Raw genomic sequence first — 18,040 nt, 5'->3', positions numbered from 1 at the left:
AGGGGCTGTCGCTCAGTGGTAGAGTCCCTGCTTTGCACGTGGCAGTTCCCGGGTTCAATCCCCATCATCTCCACGTACAGCAATAAAAACTCCTGTCTGAAAACCCTGGACAGCTGCTGCCAGTCAGTGTCGACAACACTGGCCTAGATGGACCCAGGGTCTGACTCAGTATAAAGCAGCTTCCTATGATCCAACCCATGCTCTGTGAGCTCCCTAAACCCAGCTGGGCGGGAACTGGCTGTGATTATTCAATAGTGAGGGGAAGGCACTCTGTACATGATCAGGAGTTTCTTCCTTATAGCTTCAAAATCTCCCAGCGAAACTGCTGGCCAAGACAGTTCAGTTGCTGAACCTCAGGCTACATTCTGGGATCATCCTACCTCCCAGTTGTTCGCCAAACCAGGCTGGGTGATGAGGGTCGGCCTGGCTTTCTTTTTTGTCCGCTGGGGCGGCTTCTCCCGCTTGGCTCGTTGCCTGCCTGCCTGGGATTTCACCTGCAATTGCCGCTCCATGGCAGGTTGGGGGATGTGCGTGCCCTGCAAAGTGAACGGGAAGACAAGGCAGGTCAGGAAGAGGTGATGGCGCTAGATCAGCAGGGACGACACTGCTGCAACCCACGGCCCTGCCCATCAAGCGGCCAAAGTAGATAGGCCCATGGTTCAACCCATACTCAACCTTGAGTGTGGGTTGTCGTGTTGTGTGAACCCAGCCAATGTAGAGAGTGGAGCTGTTCGGACGACACTTCAGGCTCTGTGGTTAGCGGAACTGTGGTTCTCCGGGGTGAGCACTAACCACAAGCCGTGCTGACACACACAGTACTTTAAGCCACGGTTAGAGCCGCTGACCCTGCTGCAGACTGGGGTTCGTGGGTGAGCAGGGTTTAGTAAAACGCACCGCACAAGATACCTTAAGCCTTGCTGCTTAACCAAAAGCCTTAACCAGCAGGGTTTAAGGTGTCTTCTGAACAGGCCCATTACCGAGCTAGATGGTCTGACACGGCATAAGGCAGCTCCGTACGTTTCTCTACACCCTGAGCTGGTCTGAATCCACCCCGTCAGAAGAGCTTACTTGTTCTGGCTCCGGTTCTGCTCCCGTCTTCTCCCGGCAGTTCTGTCCCAGCCAGGTCTCAACACGTTTGGGGTCAAATCCCATTGGTTCTATCAGGCGGCAGCTTCCTTTCTCCGCAAGCGGATCTGCGCAATGTTCTAGCTCCCATGGATGCGAATTTCCTACCAGAAACGGCAACCCAGTTGAAATCCTGCCCTAAAACGGAGCTTCAGTCACCAGAGTACTCAGCCACAGACCGTTTGGGCCGCAAATTAAGAATTAACAATTCATTCAAAGGCAGATACAGCTTTGGGAACTGAACCTCAGCATGAAGAAAGGGGACGTGGTGTTTTCAATGGGGTTTGTGCAAGAGAACGTCCCACCAGATCACGGCCCTTACCAACTCCAACAGCAACTACGCCTTGCTATTTATTTTATTTATTTATTTAATGATATTGATGAATGGCTTGTATGAAAGACGTTTCTGAGCAATGTACAAAAACAAGTCTTCATACGGTGGACAAAATCATCTTCCTGGGAAGGCATGGGGTTTCAGCCAGCAGGTACTGGAAACCCACAAGGGTTGGCACCTGCCAAATTTTTAGTGGCAGGGAGTTCCAGAGAGTGGGCACTACGATACTAAAGGTCCAATTCCAAGCACGTGGCTACTAGGAGGAGGGCCTTCTCCGCTGTGGCGCCCTGGCTGTGGAATGAGCTCCCTAGAGAGGTCCGCCTGGCGCCTACACTATTATTATTATTATTATTTATTTATATAGCACCATCGATGTACATGGTGCTGTACAGATAACACAGTAAATAGCAAGACCCTGCCGCATAGGCTTACTCCTTTCGTCGCCAGCTGAAGACCTTTTTATTCTCTCAGTATTTTAACACTTAATTTTAACTTAAATTTAAATTTTATTGTTCTAACTCTGTATTTTAATCTTACGTCAATTTCTGCTGCGTGGTTTTCTCCTGGTTGTGCTTTTTAATACTGTATTTGTGCTTTTAACCTGTTGATTGTCTTGCTATGGTTTTAATTTTTGTGAACCGCCCAGAGAGTTTCGGCTATTGGGTGGTATAAAAATGTAATAAATAAATAAAGCCATCCTGGACCAGAGCTCTGAAATTGTGGGCACTACCAGGAGGCAGTGATGAGCACAGAAGCCAAGCAGGCTGGTAGGGGACTGGAAATCTCTTAAGCGACAGGCAGAAGTTCAAAGCACTCCCCACCCCACCCCTGCAAACAGCCAGTAAGACTTATTAATCAGCCTTTCCTTTTAATTATTATTTATTTATTTATTTATTTATTTATTTATTTATTTAGCACCATCAGTGTACATGGTGCTGTACAGAGTAAAACAGTAAATAGCAGGACCCTGCCGCATAGGCTTACAATCTAATAAAATCCTAGTAAAACAATAAGGAGGGGAAGAGAATGCAAACAGGCACAGGGTAGGGTAAGCAGGCACAGGGTAGGGTAAAGCTAACAGTATAAAAGTCAGAACAAAATCAAGTTTTAAAAGCTTTAGAAAAAAGAAAAGTTTTTAGCTGAGCTTTAAAAGCTGCGATTGAACTTGTAGTTCTCAAATGTTCTGGAAGAGTGTTCCAGGCGTAAGGGGCAGCGGAAGAAAATGGACGAAGCCGAGCAAGGGAAGTAGAGACCCTTGGGCAGGTGAGAAACATGGCATCAGAGGAGCGAAGAGCACGAGCGGGGCAATAGTGTGAGATGAGAGAGGAGAGATAGGAAGGAGCTAGACCGTGAAAAGCTTTGAAGGTTAACAGGAGAAGTTTATATTGGATTCTGAAGTGAAATGGAAGCCAATGAAGAGATTTCAGAAGTGGAGTGACATGGTCAGAGCGGCGAGCCAAGAAGATGATCTTTGCGGCAGAGTGGTGAACAGAAACCAACGGACTGATGTGAGAAGAAGGAAGGCCAGTGAGAAGAAGGTTGCAGTAGTCCAACCGTGAATTAACCAGCGCATGAACAAGAGTCTTGGCAGAAGAAAAAAGAAAGAAAGAGAAGACATTGAAAGGAAAATTTGCCGACTTACCAGAACTGCATCTTTTTATTTTCTGGTCTATTCCAGAGCAATTCGACTGCTCCCATTCTCTTTGGAAGCCGTTTTGTGCCTGTAAAGTTGCCAGATTTAAAAAAGGAGAGGGTGCCATTATGACAGAGGCGCCCACGCTTGTCCCAAATAACAAACCTACACATTTTGCAAACCTACACATCTCTGCATTCTAAAGATATTCTGCTGAGCTCTTAAAGATAACGGAGACAGTTTAGTCTCTCTTAGCTCTGTGAGAAGGCTAAATATTTCTCCAGCTTGGTCTAAAACCAGAGATAGTTGGCTCAGCATGGAGGCTGACACTGCTCTGATATACAGTCCTAATCCTAACCCTTCTGGACCTGGTCAGTTTTATATTTTCCCCTTTGTGGCTTGAATTTATTAGCTGCACGTGACATTAGCGCAGCCTTCCTCAACCTGGGGCGCTCCAGATGTGTTGGACTACAACTCCCAGAATGCCCCAGCCAGCTGGCTGGGGCATTCTGGGAGATGCAGTCCAACACATCTGGAGCGCCCCAGGTTGAGGAAGGCTGCATTAGCGGCTCGTACCGCAATGTCTTTCAGGTAGATTAAGCCAGGTTCGCCAAGCACGGCCTCTCACAGAGATTAAGTCAGTTTGTTTTAGAAGAGGAGATGTCTACGAATAGCTATTTAGATGTTCCTGGTGGACTGGGTCCATTATTTGAGCCAGAGAATGTAGGGAATTTGGGGAATGGACCCAGCAAGCACAAGGGCTAAGTACATTGCAGTTATCCCAATTGTTGTTTTAAATTTAAATTGTTGTTTTAAATGGATGCTCCTGTTTTTATACTGTTGTTTTTATGTCTGATGGTTTTTAAATTTTGTATACTTTTAATGTTTACTGTTTTTAGCTTTTGTGAACCACCCATGATGATGATGATGATGATGATGATAATTCTCCTTCTACCAGGCCCTGGGATTAAGACCCACTGCCCCACTCCGCCAGCCTTTCCCCAATACCTACACAGAAGTCTTCTTGGATGCCATATCTCAAAGGTAGAGACCGGGACACCCAACCAGAGGACGATTTGCACCTTCGGCGAGGCTCCTCCCACTGGCCCACTCCTGCATGGTGGTAAAGCAGTTGAAAGGAATCTTTCCCAAGCTATAAGCAACCTCCGAAGACTCCCAGCTTTTCATTTTCAAAAATCAAGCTTCTAGTCCTGGTGGCTGGCTTTCAAGAGAAAAACTTGGGATGCCTGGTGAAAGCTCTCACAAGTTTCAGGGTGAGCAAGGTGCTGAATCTGTCAGGCACAGGTGCACTAGTTTCTGCTTCCCAAGCCTGATGGCTGGAAGAAGCTGAATTCAGAAAATACATTTATGTAGTTACTTTATACATTTCAGCACCACCCTCCCATGAACATTTCCAACGCAGTTTACAGTACAAGACAATAAACACAAAAGCAGCAATAAAAGCAGCAATTGGATAAAAGTACAGGTGCCACAACTAAGAAGGCCCTGTCCCAGGACCAGGGTGGGGAAAGACTGACAGAACAACAGGATGGCATAAGATGTGAATTTGCAAGTATAGAAATGATGAGGAAAGGAGCACTTGGAAAAATTCTGCTTTCTGTGATTACATTTTTGTCCCCAACCTCCCAAAGAACTCAGGGTGGTGTACATGCTTCTACTTGCCCCCTTATCCTTACAACACTCCTGTGGAAGCTAGCGAGGCTGAAAGAAAGTGTGGCTGACCCACAGTTACTGGGTGGTCTTCATAACAGAGGAGGGATTTGAACTAGATTCTCCCTCATCCTAGTTTAGTACAGTATTTTAGTACTCTAGTATTCTAACCCAGCTTTCGCCAACCTGGTACCGACCAGAAGTGTTGGACTTCAACACCCATCATCCCCAGCGATCGTGGCAAATGGTCAGGAATGCTGGGAATTCTAGTCTAAAATATCTGAAGGGCACCAGGTCGCTCTAACTATGGCACCGCACTGGCTTTGAATGCAACTCTCTAAGCACAGCAGGAACTCGGAAGGCCTGAAGCTTAAATTCCTACGATTCTTGACTTTCATCTTTTGAACAAAAAGAAAAAGAGAGATGACTAGTCCTCATGAATGTGGTGGAACACCCAGAAAGCTGAGGGCACCACTGGGATGGCTTCAGGTCTTTAGGCTTGCGGGGAAGGCCTGAAACTCATCACGGGGCAAGGACTCTGGCCAGCTCCGTGCCCGAAGCGAGGGACCCTGAAGCGCTTCTCTCGCACAGGCCCTGCCTACCTGTGATGGCGCTGTAGTATGAGGAATCCTCTTCGTCGTGGGACGTGGAACCTCCGACATCCACCGAAGGGTCCCATTCCAGATCCATGGTTCCCCCTACGATGGGGGCCGGCTGCTTGCGACAGAGGAAGGGGGCTTTCTTTGGGGAAGATTGGCACAGAGGACTGAAAGGACGCCGGGCGGTTCCAGCATAAACAGGATCTAACGCCAGGGATTCTTCCGTGAAGCAGTCAGACTCCAAATCACTCTCCCGATCGGACAGCCACTCGTCTTCGAAGACCTGAGGACAGGATACAGTCAGCCCGGCCTTGTTGTCAGTCCTGTTGTGCCGCCTGCATATGTGGGGGACTTGTCAATTCTAGCCCTCTTGGGGCCAAGTCCAGTGATGCAGGTAGGGCTGGGCTTTGGGGACAAAGTCCTGAGCCCCACAACCCAGCCTCCCCCCCACAAGTGACCATCCAGAGAGCTGCAAGAGCAAGAGACACCCTCCTCATTTGCCCACCTGTGAGGGCTACAAGGGACAGGGCCTTTTCTGCAGTGTCCCCACACCTCTGGAATAAGTGTCCATCAGGGGTCCACCAAGCTCCATCTTTGCAAGCGTTTGAAAAAGCCCTGAAAATGTACCACTTTACTCTGGCCTTCCTGATTATGCCTTATCCCAGTCTTAGCTGCAGATGTATCTAGTAGCTTTTGTTTCTATGCTGGTGTTGATAGTTTTTTTAGGATGTTTGCTGCTCTTGCTGTTCTTACTGCTTTTATTTTTTGTAAACCGCCCAGAGAGCTTCGGTTATTGGGCAGTATAGAAATGCAATAAGTAAATGAATAAATAAATTACCATGTCAGTTTTTACTATGCGAATGTGATTGTTGTACGTCACCCTGGGAGGGCTCCTGCCCTGAAAGGCAGGCACGGAAATGCTTTAAATCCATAAAAAGGGCGCCTTAATTGCTCACACGAAATTCCTGTTACGTCTAGCTTGGCCCTAATAAATTGTGGAAATTTAGCAGATTTCATAGAATCATAGAATCATAGAATAGCAGAGTTGGAAGGGGCCTACAAGGCCATCGAGTCCAACCCCCGGCTCAATGCAATGTGTGCATCATCTCGACCAGGATTTCCGTAATGCAATGAGCCCCACTAGAAATTTTGCTCAGCTACCGGTCTTGTCTCCGGAGTTTTGCCCACGCACTCTTAAGGGCTAGAAACTTGCATTTTCAAAGTAAGTAAACAAAACCCCAGATTCTCAGAGTGCTGAATTCTCCACCCCAGGAACAATTTCCGTGCAGTTCAGACATGCGGGTCATTGCTTGCTCTTGCACGCTGCCAAAGCACGTGTGAACGTAACTTTAACCTCCCGCGCCTCTGCCTTCGCTAATGCCCTGAAACGGCCACGTCTGCTTCTGAGCAGGGGAGACGCGACACTAGGGTGACCATATTTGGGAAACCAAAAAAGAGGACACCTAGTGTGTGTGTGTGGGGGGGGGGGAAGCAGCTTTCTGAGTCCTGCAGAAAGTACGTTATTCCCCCGCCATCTTAAAGAACCCGATTGGAGTGGAGGAGGGGAAAGGATTTCATTCTGCACCACCACCATCCACTCCAACTGGGGCCTTTTCTATAATGTCCACGAATGACCCACTTTCCCCTTTAAGACCTCAATTGGAGCTCGGGGTGGGGGAATGATGTGCCTCAAGAAAGCATGTCATTCCCTCCTGCCATGCTAATGGCAGCGTTAAAGAGGAAGGTGTATCATTCCAGAACATTATTGAAAATTATAGAAAATCCCCCCTGACACCATGGAAAGAACAAAAACCAGGACAAATCCGGGGAAATCCTGACAGTTGGTCACCCTACGCGACACCTACCAGCCTCATGCTGACCAGTCGCCAGCGAAAGCGAAACACCCTGCGGAAGACCTCCTGGCAGAAACAGCTCAGGTCCTGCAACGCCTCGCCCAAGATTTCAGCATCTTCGGGCTGGCTTTTCTGGATCAAGGATTCCCCGCGCACCAGCAGGCAATCCACGCGCTCTGCGTTGGCTTGTACATCTTGCTGAAATGCCTGGAGACCAAGGAAAAAGCCAAAACAGCGTCAGGAAACGGGAGGGATGCAGTGACCCCTGGGAAGATCTGTGGGTGTCCACCTTCCGTGTTGTTCTCAGGTCTCCTGGGGCGAATCTCCTTCCTAGCATGGGATTGAGTGGGTGGGAGGTGCAGCTTCAGGTGTACTGCAGGGGTGGGCAACTCGTGGACGGTGGAGGCTGGTGGCTCCGATGTCAGTGGGGCGGTAAATTCGCTCCGGGTTTCAGTCAGAACCAGCCAGAACTCTAAAGGAGCTAACCAAGGTGTGGAGCTCCTTTAGAGTTCTGGCTGATTTGGACGAGGAGGTGCAGGGAACGCTGATCAAATTTGCAGATGACACAAAATTGGGTGGGATAGCTAATACCCTGGGAGACAGAAACAAACTTCAAAGTGATCTTGATAGGCTGGAGTGCTAGGCTAAAAACAACAGAATGGAATTTAATAGGGATAAATGCCAAGTTCTACATCTAGGAAATAGAAACCAAATGCCCAGTTACGAGATGGGGGATACTTGGCTAAGCAATACTACAAACAAGAAGGAACTTGGAATTGTTGTAGATCACAAGCTGAATATGAGCCAACAGTGCGATATGGCTGCAAGAAAGGCAAATGCTATTTTGGGCTGCATTAGTAGAAGTAGAGCTTCCAAATCACGTGAGGTACCGGTTCCTCTCTATTCGGCCCTGGTTAGGCCTCATCTAGAGTATTGCGTCCATTTCTGGGCTCCACAATTCAAGAAGGACGCAGACAAGCTGGAGCGTGTTCAGAGGAGGGCAACCAGGATGATCAGGGGTCTGGAAACAAAGCCCTATGAAGAGAGACTGAAAGAACTGGGCATGTTTAGCCTGGAGAAGAGAAGATTGAGGGGAGACATGATAGCACTCTTCAAAGACTTGAAAGGTTGTCACACAGAGGACGGCCAGGATCTCTACTCGATCCTCCCAGAGTGCAGGATGTGGAATAAAGTTCTCAAGTTACAGGAAGCCAGATTCCGGCTGGACATCAGGAAAAACTTGACTGACTGTTAGAGCAGCACGACAATGGAACCAGTTACCTAGGGAGGTTGTGAGCTCTCCCACACTAGAGGCCTTCAAGAGGCAGCTGGACAACCACCTGTCAGGGATGCTTTCGGGTGGATTCCTGCATTGAGCAGGGGGTTGGACTCGATGGCCTTGTAGGCCCCTTCCAACTCTGCTATTCTATGATTCTATGGTTCTATGAAACCCGGAGCAGATTCACCGCCCCGTTGACATTGGAGCCACCAGCCTCCTCTTGCCTGAGGCGAAGACAACATGGCACCTGTCCCATTCCATATACAAAGGCTGACTGGACTATTATTATTATTATTATTATTATTATTATTATTATTATTATTATTTATATAGCACCATCAGTGTACATGGTGCTGTACAGAGTAAAACAGTAAATAGCAAGGCCCTGCCGCATAGGCTTACAATCTAATAAAATCATAGTAAAACAATAAGGTGGGGAAGAGAATGCAAACAGGTACAGGGTAGGGAAAAACTAACAGTAGAAAGTAACAGTAGAATCTAGCAGTTGAATCTTTCCTCAAGGCTGGTTCTGAGACAGTATCTTCCACCACACCAGAAGGCGGCAGGCTTGCTTAGAGGGCGTAAGGCAGACCGTGTGACCCACAGCTCTCTCCTCTAACACCTCACAGCATATCACAGCATCTGCTGCATGAGGCAACTGCCTCACTGTGCCTAATGGTAGGGCCGTCGCTGACTATAGCTTCCAGGCGGGACTGAAATCGTCTTTCCAAATAAATAACTGAAATAAACTGTTATGCCATAATTATCCCCATTTTATAGATGAGGAAACTGATGTTGGCTCAAGGATAAGAAAGCAGAGAGTACAGTGACTGAGGGTGCGTAGGGCACCAATCCGTGTTCTCCTACATTTTGTCATTTCTGTATGTGGAAAAAAAATATTTCTCTTTTGCAAGAATCCTAAGGTCTAGAAACATACTTTTTTTGTTTCCCTCCCCAGAGTGTTAACTTATTCGGGATGCCAAATCCTGAGCTAAGATACCAGATTTCAGAAAACAGACGGCCTTGTGGGTAAATCATGGTGGTGGTTGGCTGAGCGCGTGCGGCCTGTTTTCTGTATTCAGTTTTACCTGCAGCTGTATCATTTTATCCAGCGACGTGCCTCCTGAGAAGTGCTCCACATCTGTGAGCCGGAGGTCCAGCTCCATCAGCCACACCTGGATGGTCTCTCTCTCCAACTCAAACTCTTCCCGTTGGTTCACGAAATGCTGAAGGAGGGGGTGAGAAAAAATGGCAGATCCGATACCGTATTCCAGTGGTTCCCAATTAGCTAAGTACTGTGGACCCCTTGTTTTTCAAATGCCAAGCCACGGACCCCCTACTTTTGAAAAATTTGTTACCTCTATGGTAGTTATTTATTTATTTATTTATTTATTATTTATTTATTACATTTCTATACCGCCCAACAGCCGAAGCTCTCTGGGCGGTTCACAAAAATCAACCGCCCAGAGTTACCTGTGCGAAGCAATTTCTTGGAGAAAATAAGGGGTAGCCCCTAATAAACAAAGGATTTTAGGTATACTAAAAAACAGACCATAAAATTGGTGATATTTGTGATATCACCACGTAAAAATGACAATGATTTAGTTAGGACTATAAAGACGAATTTAATTTTACTAACATCTAGTTCACAATTGAACAAATTATGACCTGTCTAGCAGCTACTAAACCTAAATGTGATGGAGAAATCATGCCTCTTTTTGTCCCGAACAATCCCTTCCACATCTGGTTCAATATTTCCTACTTTTAATCTCAAATCTGGATCAACATTGAGCCGATTTCTAGGCTTGTTCTTCATATAACAAAATGTCAAAAACGTTTGTTCACAAAGATATGTGGAACAAAAGGGGACTAGATGTTTCAAAGCTTTTTCACCTAAACTTCTTATAATCAGGAAAAAAACTTCACCCAGAACTGGTCTAGTCTATTTTCTTTGAAAAATGGTTTCAATGAACCATCACAAGTCACGCCAACAAGTGCATATCTTTCTCTTCCGCAGATAGAGTTGTGAGTTGTACATCACCACATTCAAAAGGATTCCTTATCTGTGAGTTTTCAGGATTAGGTGCAGGGAAGTAATCTCTGAAGCTAGTCGCTAAATTACGCAGGTGCTCAGGGATGTTATATTTTACTTCTGGTAGGAATTCGTCGTCAGTGGACCCCAGAAATGAATGGTGAATATGTGAATGGTGCCGTGGACCCCCTGGGTGGGTTACGCGGACCACCAATTGGGAACCACTGCTGTACTTTGTTCCCAGAATGCAAGAGCTACACGGAGGAGCATTGAATAGGAACCCCGGATGCAGGTCTTCAAAAACCGTCTGCGTGTCTTATTCTTGTGACAAAAAAAACAGTGGGCAATGCTACACAGGCCACTAATTCTTAGCAACGATCGAGGGTGGAATTGTGAGTGTCATCACACAGGGGAAAACGCGTTTGGTTCCCATCGCTTCTCCGCCCGTGCATTTGTCCCTCATTACTTCCTCTTTCGAAAGAGGAAGTAAGCAACGTGCACGTGGCCCATTCGGAGAGCCGTTTTGATCCCGCTGCTTCTCCTGCACGCAGCAGGGGATAGCGGCAACTTCCGTCTTTAAAAATAAGTCAGACTTACTGGGGTGTTTTTTTTTTGTGGCACGAAGAAGGCTAGAAGGGGCGGGAGGCAGACGATATCATGAGAGGGACCCGCGAAAATCCGTGAGTGCCCAGCAACGAGTGTGCAATGAAACGCTCGTCTGACAGAGCTCTGTGTGGCAGGTAATAAATGCACCAACTTTTGCTCATATGCCAAGGGAAAACTGTTAGGCTAACAGCACAAGGCGACGTATGTCCCCTGGCCCTGCTCCTCCTCTTCTCCCGTTGCGTCCTGCTTGTTCACCTGCTGCCTCTCCCTCCAGCCCAGACAATGGCAGTGGTGAGAAGGGAGCAGCAGATGCCCGGGCCTCCTTGCACCCTGGCTCTCTGCCTGCCAAGCAAGCAAGGAAGTGGCCATGTTGAAGGACCAGCAGCAATGACAGATGGAGAAAAAGACTCACCGAGGGAGGGGCCCATCAAGGGTGTCTTCCCCAAGAGCCCTGCAAAATCTGGAGCCATGAAGCCCACGGGCTGCAAGTTGCTCATCCTCACGCATAAAATGTCAATGCAGTTGTATTTTCACTCCATTCAGCCCACCTCTCAGGTCCAGGTCGAACCATAGTTACCTTCAGCCTCTTGTAAACGGCAGCGGCCCGCGTCTGCAGCTCATCCGAGCGCCGGTTGAGTCCCCGAACGGTGGATCTGAGCGGTGGGCTGATGCTGCCGCCCCGTACCAGCCGGTGGTATTGCCTGTTCAAGGTCTCTAAAAGCAGCAGCTTGTCCGAGAGCTGCCTTTGCAGCGCCTGAAGGAACATAAGAAGAGCCCCGCTGGATCAGGCCAAGGGTCCATCTCACAAGCAGGACACAAGGGTCCATGTTCCCCGGCAACTGGTATACCTAGGCATACTGCCTCTGTTCCCGGAGGCGGCACGTAGCCATCAGGCCTAGTAGCCATGGATAGACGCCGCCTCCATGAATTTGTCTAACCCCCATTTAGAGCCATCCAAATTGGTGGAAAGAAAGAAGTGAAATTCCAGTGGGGTGTCAGATCCGTGGCAGGCCACGGCCTCTGTAGTACAAGACCACATGTTACTAAGGAAGGTCAATTTCTGCCCTGTGTCAATTTCGGATGTGTTCACCCACAGTCCATTCAGTCCCTTTTCTGCATGAAGCTGTGGTTTTTTAAAATAAAAATCTGCATGATTATAAAGGATTCTAGCACAAAACTCTCTGGGTCAAAACAGACATTGCTTTAAATCTGTATCTAGTAACTACATATTTTTTTCTTTTCTTTTTTTAATGCTTTACACACTAAAATAGGCCACGGTCCCCAATCTGGATCGGGCTTTTAAGATTTTATTTATTTATTTCTTACATTTTTATACCGCCCAATAGCCAAAGCTCTCTGGGCGGTTCACATCTGGGTTGGAAGGTGGCTGCACCTACGCTACAGCAGTGGAGGCTGGTGGCTCCAATGTCAGTGGGGCAGTAAATCCACTCTGGGTTTCAATCAGAACCAGTCAGAAGTCAAAGGCGTCCAATTAATACTCCCATTTTACAGGAGAGGAAAACTGAAGCCAGGGGATACCTGATTAAATTAGCAACAGCAGAGGGTTGGTTTGTTTAAAAAAGTTCAATTTTGTTTGCTATTGGTAAAATAGCTGATCTACTGCAAATCACCCAGAGATCTGCCAGTAAATCCAGATTTATCTTCTGCTCATCCTGCAATATAAGATAAGCACAATGATACTCAATTACCCACAAATTTAGGTGCAAGGTTGCTGAGAGCCTTGAGTCACGGAAACTTTCCTTTTAGCAATTAAGCTCCTGGCTGACAGTCAAGAGCCCTCTTTGGAATACTACGAATGTTTCAGCAAACCGTTCTCCTTCCTCTCTCTCGTACGAGGTGACCTGGATTGCTGGGGACTTAAAATCTGGAAATTCACACAAGTGTCAGCAGACGGAGAACAAAGTAGCATTCTCTCCACCTGGCCTCCCTCAGAAGGGTGGGCAACAGCTTCTCAATGCCTCGTTTGTTCAGTGTCTGTTATTTTTGGCCCGTCGCTGCTCCTTTTGAGATAAAAGGACTCCACTAATCTCGGCGAATCCCAAACTATTAAATGCTTCCCCAACCGAGAGGGTTTAGCGAACGGACATCTTGGCAGTTCTCGGGAGGAGTCAGCCAACCTGCTTCCGGAAGATTCTGCCTTACCTCAAACCTTTGCAGCTCTTTCTTGGAATTGGCGTAAGAGACCAGCGAGGAATTGGCGGAGGCGACGGTCACCTCGGCGGTCAACAGCCAGTCCTGGAAGCGGAAGATCAAGTCTTGAAGGGCCACCTGGAGATGCCATGCCTGCTCTTCTCTGCAGGGAGACAAGAAGTGCATAGTTAAACTATGGAACTCACTACCACAAGAAGGAGTGATGGCCACCAATTTGGATGGCTTTAAAAGGGTTGGATGAATTCTTGGAGGAGAACATCATCAATGGCTACTAGGCCTGATGGTTGTGTGCTGTCCCCAGTATTCGAGGCAGTAAGCCTGTATGCACCAGTTGCTGGGGAACATGGGTGGGAGGGTGCTGTTGCACCATGTCCTGCTTTTTTGGTCTCTGGCTGATGGCTGGTTGGCCCCTGTGGGAACAGAGTGCTGGACTAGATGGACCCTTGGTCTGATCCAGTTCTTACGTTCTTAAGAAATCCATTGGAAAATGCACAAAACAGAGAAAGCTGGGAAGAAGTTCTAAAGATGTAAAATTTCCAGGAATTTTGAAGACATTGGAGAAAGAAAGAAAGAAAGAAAGAAAGAAAGAAAGAAAGAAGGAAGGAAGGAAGGAAGGAAGGAAGGAAGGAAGGAAGGAAGGAAGGTTGGTTCTTCCCCAAAGGGGTTTTCACAAAAAAAGCAACAAAAAATTGGGATGAAATTGAAAAAATATGCGATCATATTATTATTTTTAGCGGTTTTTTTTTACAGATTTGCATTAGCAGAATGACATTCCTGGATGTCATTCCTTTCAAAACATTTAAAAGTACACTCCGTAAATTTGCAATTATTGTCTGAATTAAATTTGTCTGATCTTAAATTGAATATACCAAACATAATTGTATTAGCAAGGCATGTTATGCACAATACATTTGAGGATCTTTCAGCAGGGAGCTCCTGAAACACTCTAGAAGCAAGAAGCAGCAGAGGAAGGATGTTGTGCAGCATCTGTCCCATTAGTTGGGGGGAAGTTCAAATAGAGGACTGTCCTCTGTAAAACAGGACACATGGTCACCCTAGCATGCTTACCTGCCTACTCTGGCCAGCCAGAACCCGGGACAATATGCCAAGGCAGAGCAGAAAGACCTCCAACACCACCTTCCCCAATCTGATGTTCTCCAAATGTGATGGACTGCAGTGCCCATCATAGAATCATAAACTTGGAAGGGGCCTCTAAGGCCATCGAGTCCAACCCCTGCTCAATGCAGGAATCTACCTTCACACATCCCTGACAGATGGTTGTCCAGCTGCCTCTTGAAGGCCTCGAGTGTAGGAGACCTCACCACCTCCCCAGGTCATGGGTTCCATTGTCGTACTGCTCTAACAGTCAGGAAGTTTTTCCTGATGTCCAGCCAGAATCTGGCTTCCTGTAACTTGAGCCCGTTATTCCGTGTCCTGCACTCTGGGAGGATCGAGAAGAGATCCTGGCCCTCCTCTGTGTGACAACCTTTCAAGTCTTTGAAGAGTGCTCTCATGTCTCCCCTCCATCTTCTCTTCTCCAGGCTAAACATGCCCAGTTCTTCTAGTCTCTCCTCATAGGGCTTTGTTTCCAGACCCCTGATCATCCTCGTCTGGGAGTGAAGGAAGTTGTAGCCCAATACATCTGGAGGGCACCAGGTTGGGGGCGGCTGTCCTATGTCCACACAGCCCTGCAGTAGTCATCAGAAGACCATCCTTGGGTTCCCTCACCTGCACAAGTCAGGCAGCTGTCCACCTGAGGGAGGGCCTTTTTGGTGGTTGCACCCCAATTGTGGAGCCCCTGTCTTCCCACGCGGGACCTGCCTGATGCCTTCATTGCTGTCGACCCTGTTTTATTATTCAGGCTTTGGGACAGCTCGTTTGGTCTGCTCCTCTAAATGCTGCTTTTCGCATTGTTGTCTTTTTTTACAGCAACTCCTACAACGCCTAGAGAGAAACCAGCCCCACTGAGCTCCATAGGACTTGCTGCCAGGTCGGTGTGTATAAGCTATTGCAGCCTCAGGATCTTGACCATTATTTATTTAAGAGCCCTGCTTTTCAGAACTCGCTGTTCTTCTGGCAGCCTTCTCCAGCCCGGTGCCCTCCAGCTGTTTTGGACTACACAACACTCAGCATTGGCCACGCTGGCTGGAAATGATAGGAACTGATGTTGATCAGTTTGTTTTTTGGTGTTGGATATGTTGGCTAGAATCCAGCATAAGTCCTACTTGAAGTGGATCCATTGAAATGAATGGGACTTAAGTTAGACACGACTCACCAAAGTGCCATTCATTTCAATGGGTCCTCTCTAAGTAGTATTGGTAGAAAGGTGGTGAGATAGAACCACAACAATCACTACCGTAACAGACTCACCGGATCCGTTTCTCCATAGATACCGTGCAGAGATCCGGCACCTGCTCTCCACGGCGCGTGGGGCAGCTACGATCTTCCCAGTGATCCAGAGGAAGATCCCAGCTTCTGCCAACCCTCTGCATCTCCAGCGCCTGGTCCGAACGCCTCAGCTCTCTATCTCCTTGAGGGAGGATGCATCAGGGCCCTTCCGAGAGTCCGCTGCAGAGAGCCAGGGAGACCACAAATGCCGCACGAGAGTCGTTCGTGGAGCCCGTTCAGGTTCCGCTGGTCACTCCTGCCTGCGAAAGAACACCGTTTCTTCTTTGAAGGAAAGGGCCAGAAGAAAAGAAAGCCAAGCGCCGATCCTGCAAAAGGTACACATTGCATAAGCAGTAACCAGATCCCCTTTCAAGAGGAGAGAAGGCCACGCTTTGGGCAATATGCTTAGACCTGGACAAAGCAGTAAGGAAGTGCTCTGGGCATGCACAGAGTGCCTTTCCCTAACAACCCACACATCTGGGACTAGAGGAGAAGGGACCTGCCAGGAAAGGATGGTTTGAGCACTCAAGTCTGTCTCTGCTAAGGAATAAAGCCGTGGTTTAAAATGAAAATGCTAGACAGGAGGGCAAAGGGCAATTTATTGCAGCGAGTGAAAACCAGACGCGGCAAAGACCTCGAGGGCTCTTCGGAGAACGACACACACAACACGGCAGCTCCCTCCTTCCTTGGGTTCTTGCTTAGGTAGCCAAGTTCACAACCGCTTATCTGCTTCTAAGCAAACAAACACGGGAAGGTTTATTGCCCTGGGGACCCATAAAAAAAAAAAAGCAGCCTATTGAGAATTTTCCGCATCACCTGCTCGGCTGACAATGCCGTGTACCTTCAGGAATACAAAAGGAGACCAGTATCTGAAGTGTGCAAGGAACCCGTGTTCCTGCTTCCTGGACAGCAGTTCAGTTTCAAGAGAAAAAGAAAGAGAAAGGTGGGCAGGGCTACGTGTTGTGAGCCACGTCTTTTGATCTGACAGCTCAGCCTCCTAGCAGAGCTGTTTCACAGAGTCTCCTGTAAGGGCAGACTCAATTGTGAAGGTAATGCACTCTGTACATGGTCAGAGGCTCTCCCTATTATTTATGATAAAAAAATATAACCCACATGTTTCCCTCTGAACAGAGACATTCAGATCGGGTCATGAAAGCACGTAAGACCAAAAAAAAAGTAATGTTTGGATTTTGCCTGTGCATTTGTAAGAGTGTCAGATTTTTGTCTGTTCTGGGCCTTGTCTTCCTTCTATCAGTGGAAGCTGGTGGTTCCAATGTCAACGGGGCAGTGAATCTGCTCCAGGTTTCAATCAGAACTCTAACTGGTTCAGAAGTACTATGGAGAGCTCCTTTGGGGTTCTGACTCGTCTTGACTGAAACTCAAAGTGGATTCACCACTCCTGCGGACATTGGAACCACCAGCCTCCCCTGGATTCCATCTCCTCCCCACCCTTCCGCAAAAGTATGCTGGAGGGCCCTTGAAACCTTGAGCAAATAGGCTGAAATGTTCTGCAAAAAACCAAAACAAAAATAAACCTCCTCGAGGCGACACAGAACCAGGCCCGCTTTGCCCAAGAGTACATGACTCTGCAGCTCTGTGGTTTTGTTCTCACGTTACCCAAATGCCCTCATCTGTGGAATATTAGGGGGAACTGGCTAGAAATTAAGGGGAAATATTTGCAACAAGTAAAAAATGAGATAAGCAAGGAAGACGGAGTTTGCTCCCTCTAAATTTTAACCTGCAAGTTGTTTTTTCCCCAAAAGGGGGGTGCACGTCACCCTCAAAGGGGTGCTCCCAGATGAAGTGTTCATTGTGCAATTGCCCTGCCTCATTCATGGGATTTGACAGGGGTTCAGGTGTCAATGCCTCTTCCATTTGTAACCGTCCTGCATTTCCACACCATTTCGCTCAGGTGTTTTTTTAAAAAAACAAAATTATTATTTCTGCAGAAAATCCTACCGAGGATAAAAAGATGGAATAGCGGCACAATGTAGTTTGCTTGGTTGTGCTAGGTGCCCTCCATCTGGACACTCTCAAAATCCCAGACATGCCTTCTGAAGTAGTTGCTTGCAAAGCACGGGCCTGGAAGCTTATTGGGGTGTCTTCAATGTTAAGATTAGTTATGACAGGCAAATCGCCCCCATATACACACACACATTCCAATACAATGAAGATACAACTTATTCAGTAAAGGGTTTTGTGACCCTGTAACTGCTGCCCCCACTCTGCCTCATGACAGAGCCATCGCTGGGATGGAGAGAGGTAAGATGACATGTCAAACAATATTAATCCCCCTCCCAAATGCAGGAGCAAAGGAAAACAGCAAAGCCAGACCTAGCAGAGAAAAC

At 47.5% G+C, this 18,040-nt stretch overlaps 1 protein-coding gene across 2 annotated transcripts in view; it reads right to left on the bottom strand.

Annotated features, from left to right (window-relative positions):
• The window catches only part of SYNE4 (spectrin repeat containing nuclear envelope family member 4), a 29,359-nt gene that overhangs the window by 5,529 nt on the left and 5,790 nt on the right, over positions 1-18,040 (bottom strand). For both annotated transcript variants that reach the window (XR_010026084.1, XM_063140316.1), the window contains exons 2-11: positions 15,675-15,952; positions 13,296-13,446; positions 11,710-11,886; positions 9,583-9,720; positions 7,228-7,422; positions 5,366-5,645; positions 4,105-4,205; positions 3,102-3,180; positions 1,069-1,229; positions 381-536 (exon numbers count right to left, since the gene is read on the bottom strand). Coding sequence is in view for 1 of the 2 variants with exons in the window: in XM_063140316.1 (XP_062996386.1) it covers positions 381-536; positions 1,069-1,229; positions 3,102-3,180; positions 4,105-4,205; positions 5,366-5,645; positions 7,228-7,422; positions 9,583-9,720; positions 11,710-11,886; positions 13,296-13,446; positions 15,675-15,796 (1,560 nt within the window). In the remaining variant the exon portion in view is untranslated. The remainder of the gene's footprint in view (positions 1-380; positions 537-1,068; positions 1,230-3,101; positions 3,181-4,104; positions 4,206-5,365; positions 5,646-7,227; positions 7,423-9,582; positions 9,721-11,709; positions 11,887-13,295; positions 13,447-15,674; positions 15,953-18,040) is intronic.

The sequence above is a fragment of the Elgaria multicarinata genome, chromosome 13 (genome assembly GCF_023053635.1).
Source record: "Elgaria multicarinata webbii isolate HBS135686 ecotype San Diego chromosome 13, rElgMul1.1.pri, whole genome shotgun sequence".
In the NCBI taxonomy this organism is placed as follows: Eukaryota; Metazoa; Chordata; class Lepidosauria; order Squamata; family Anguidae; genus Elgaria; species Elgaria multicarinata.
This window is presented reverse-complemented; position numbering and strand designations above follow the sequence as displayed.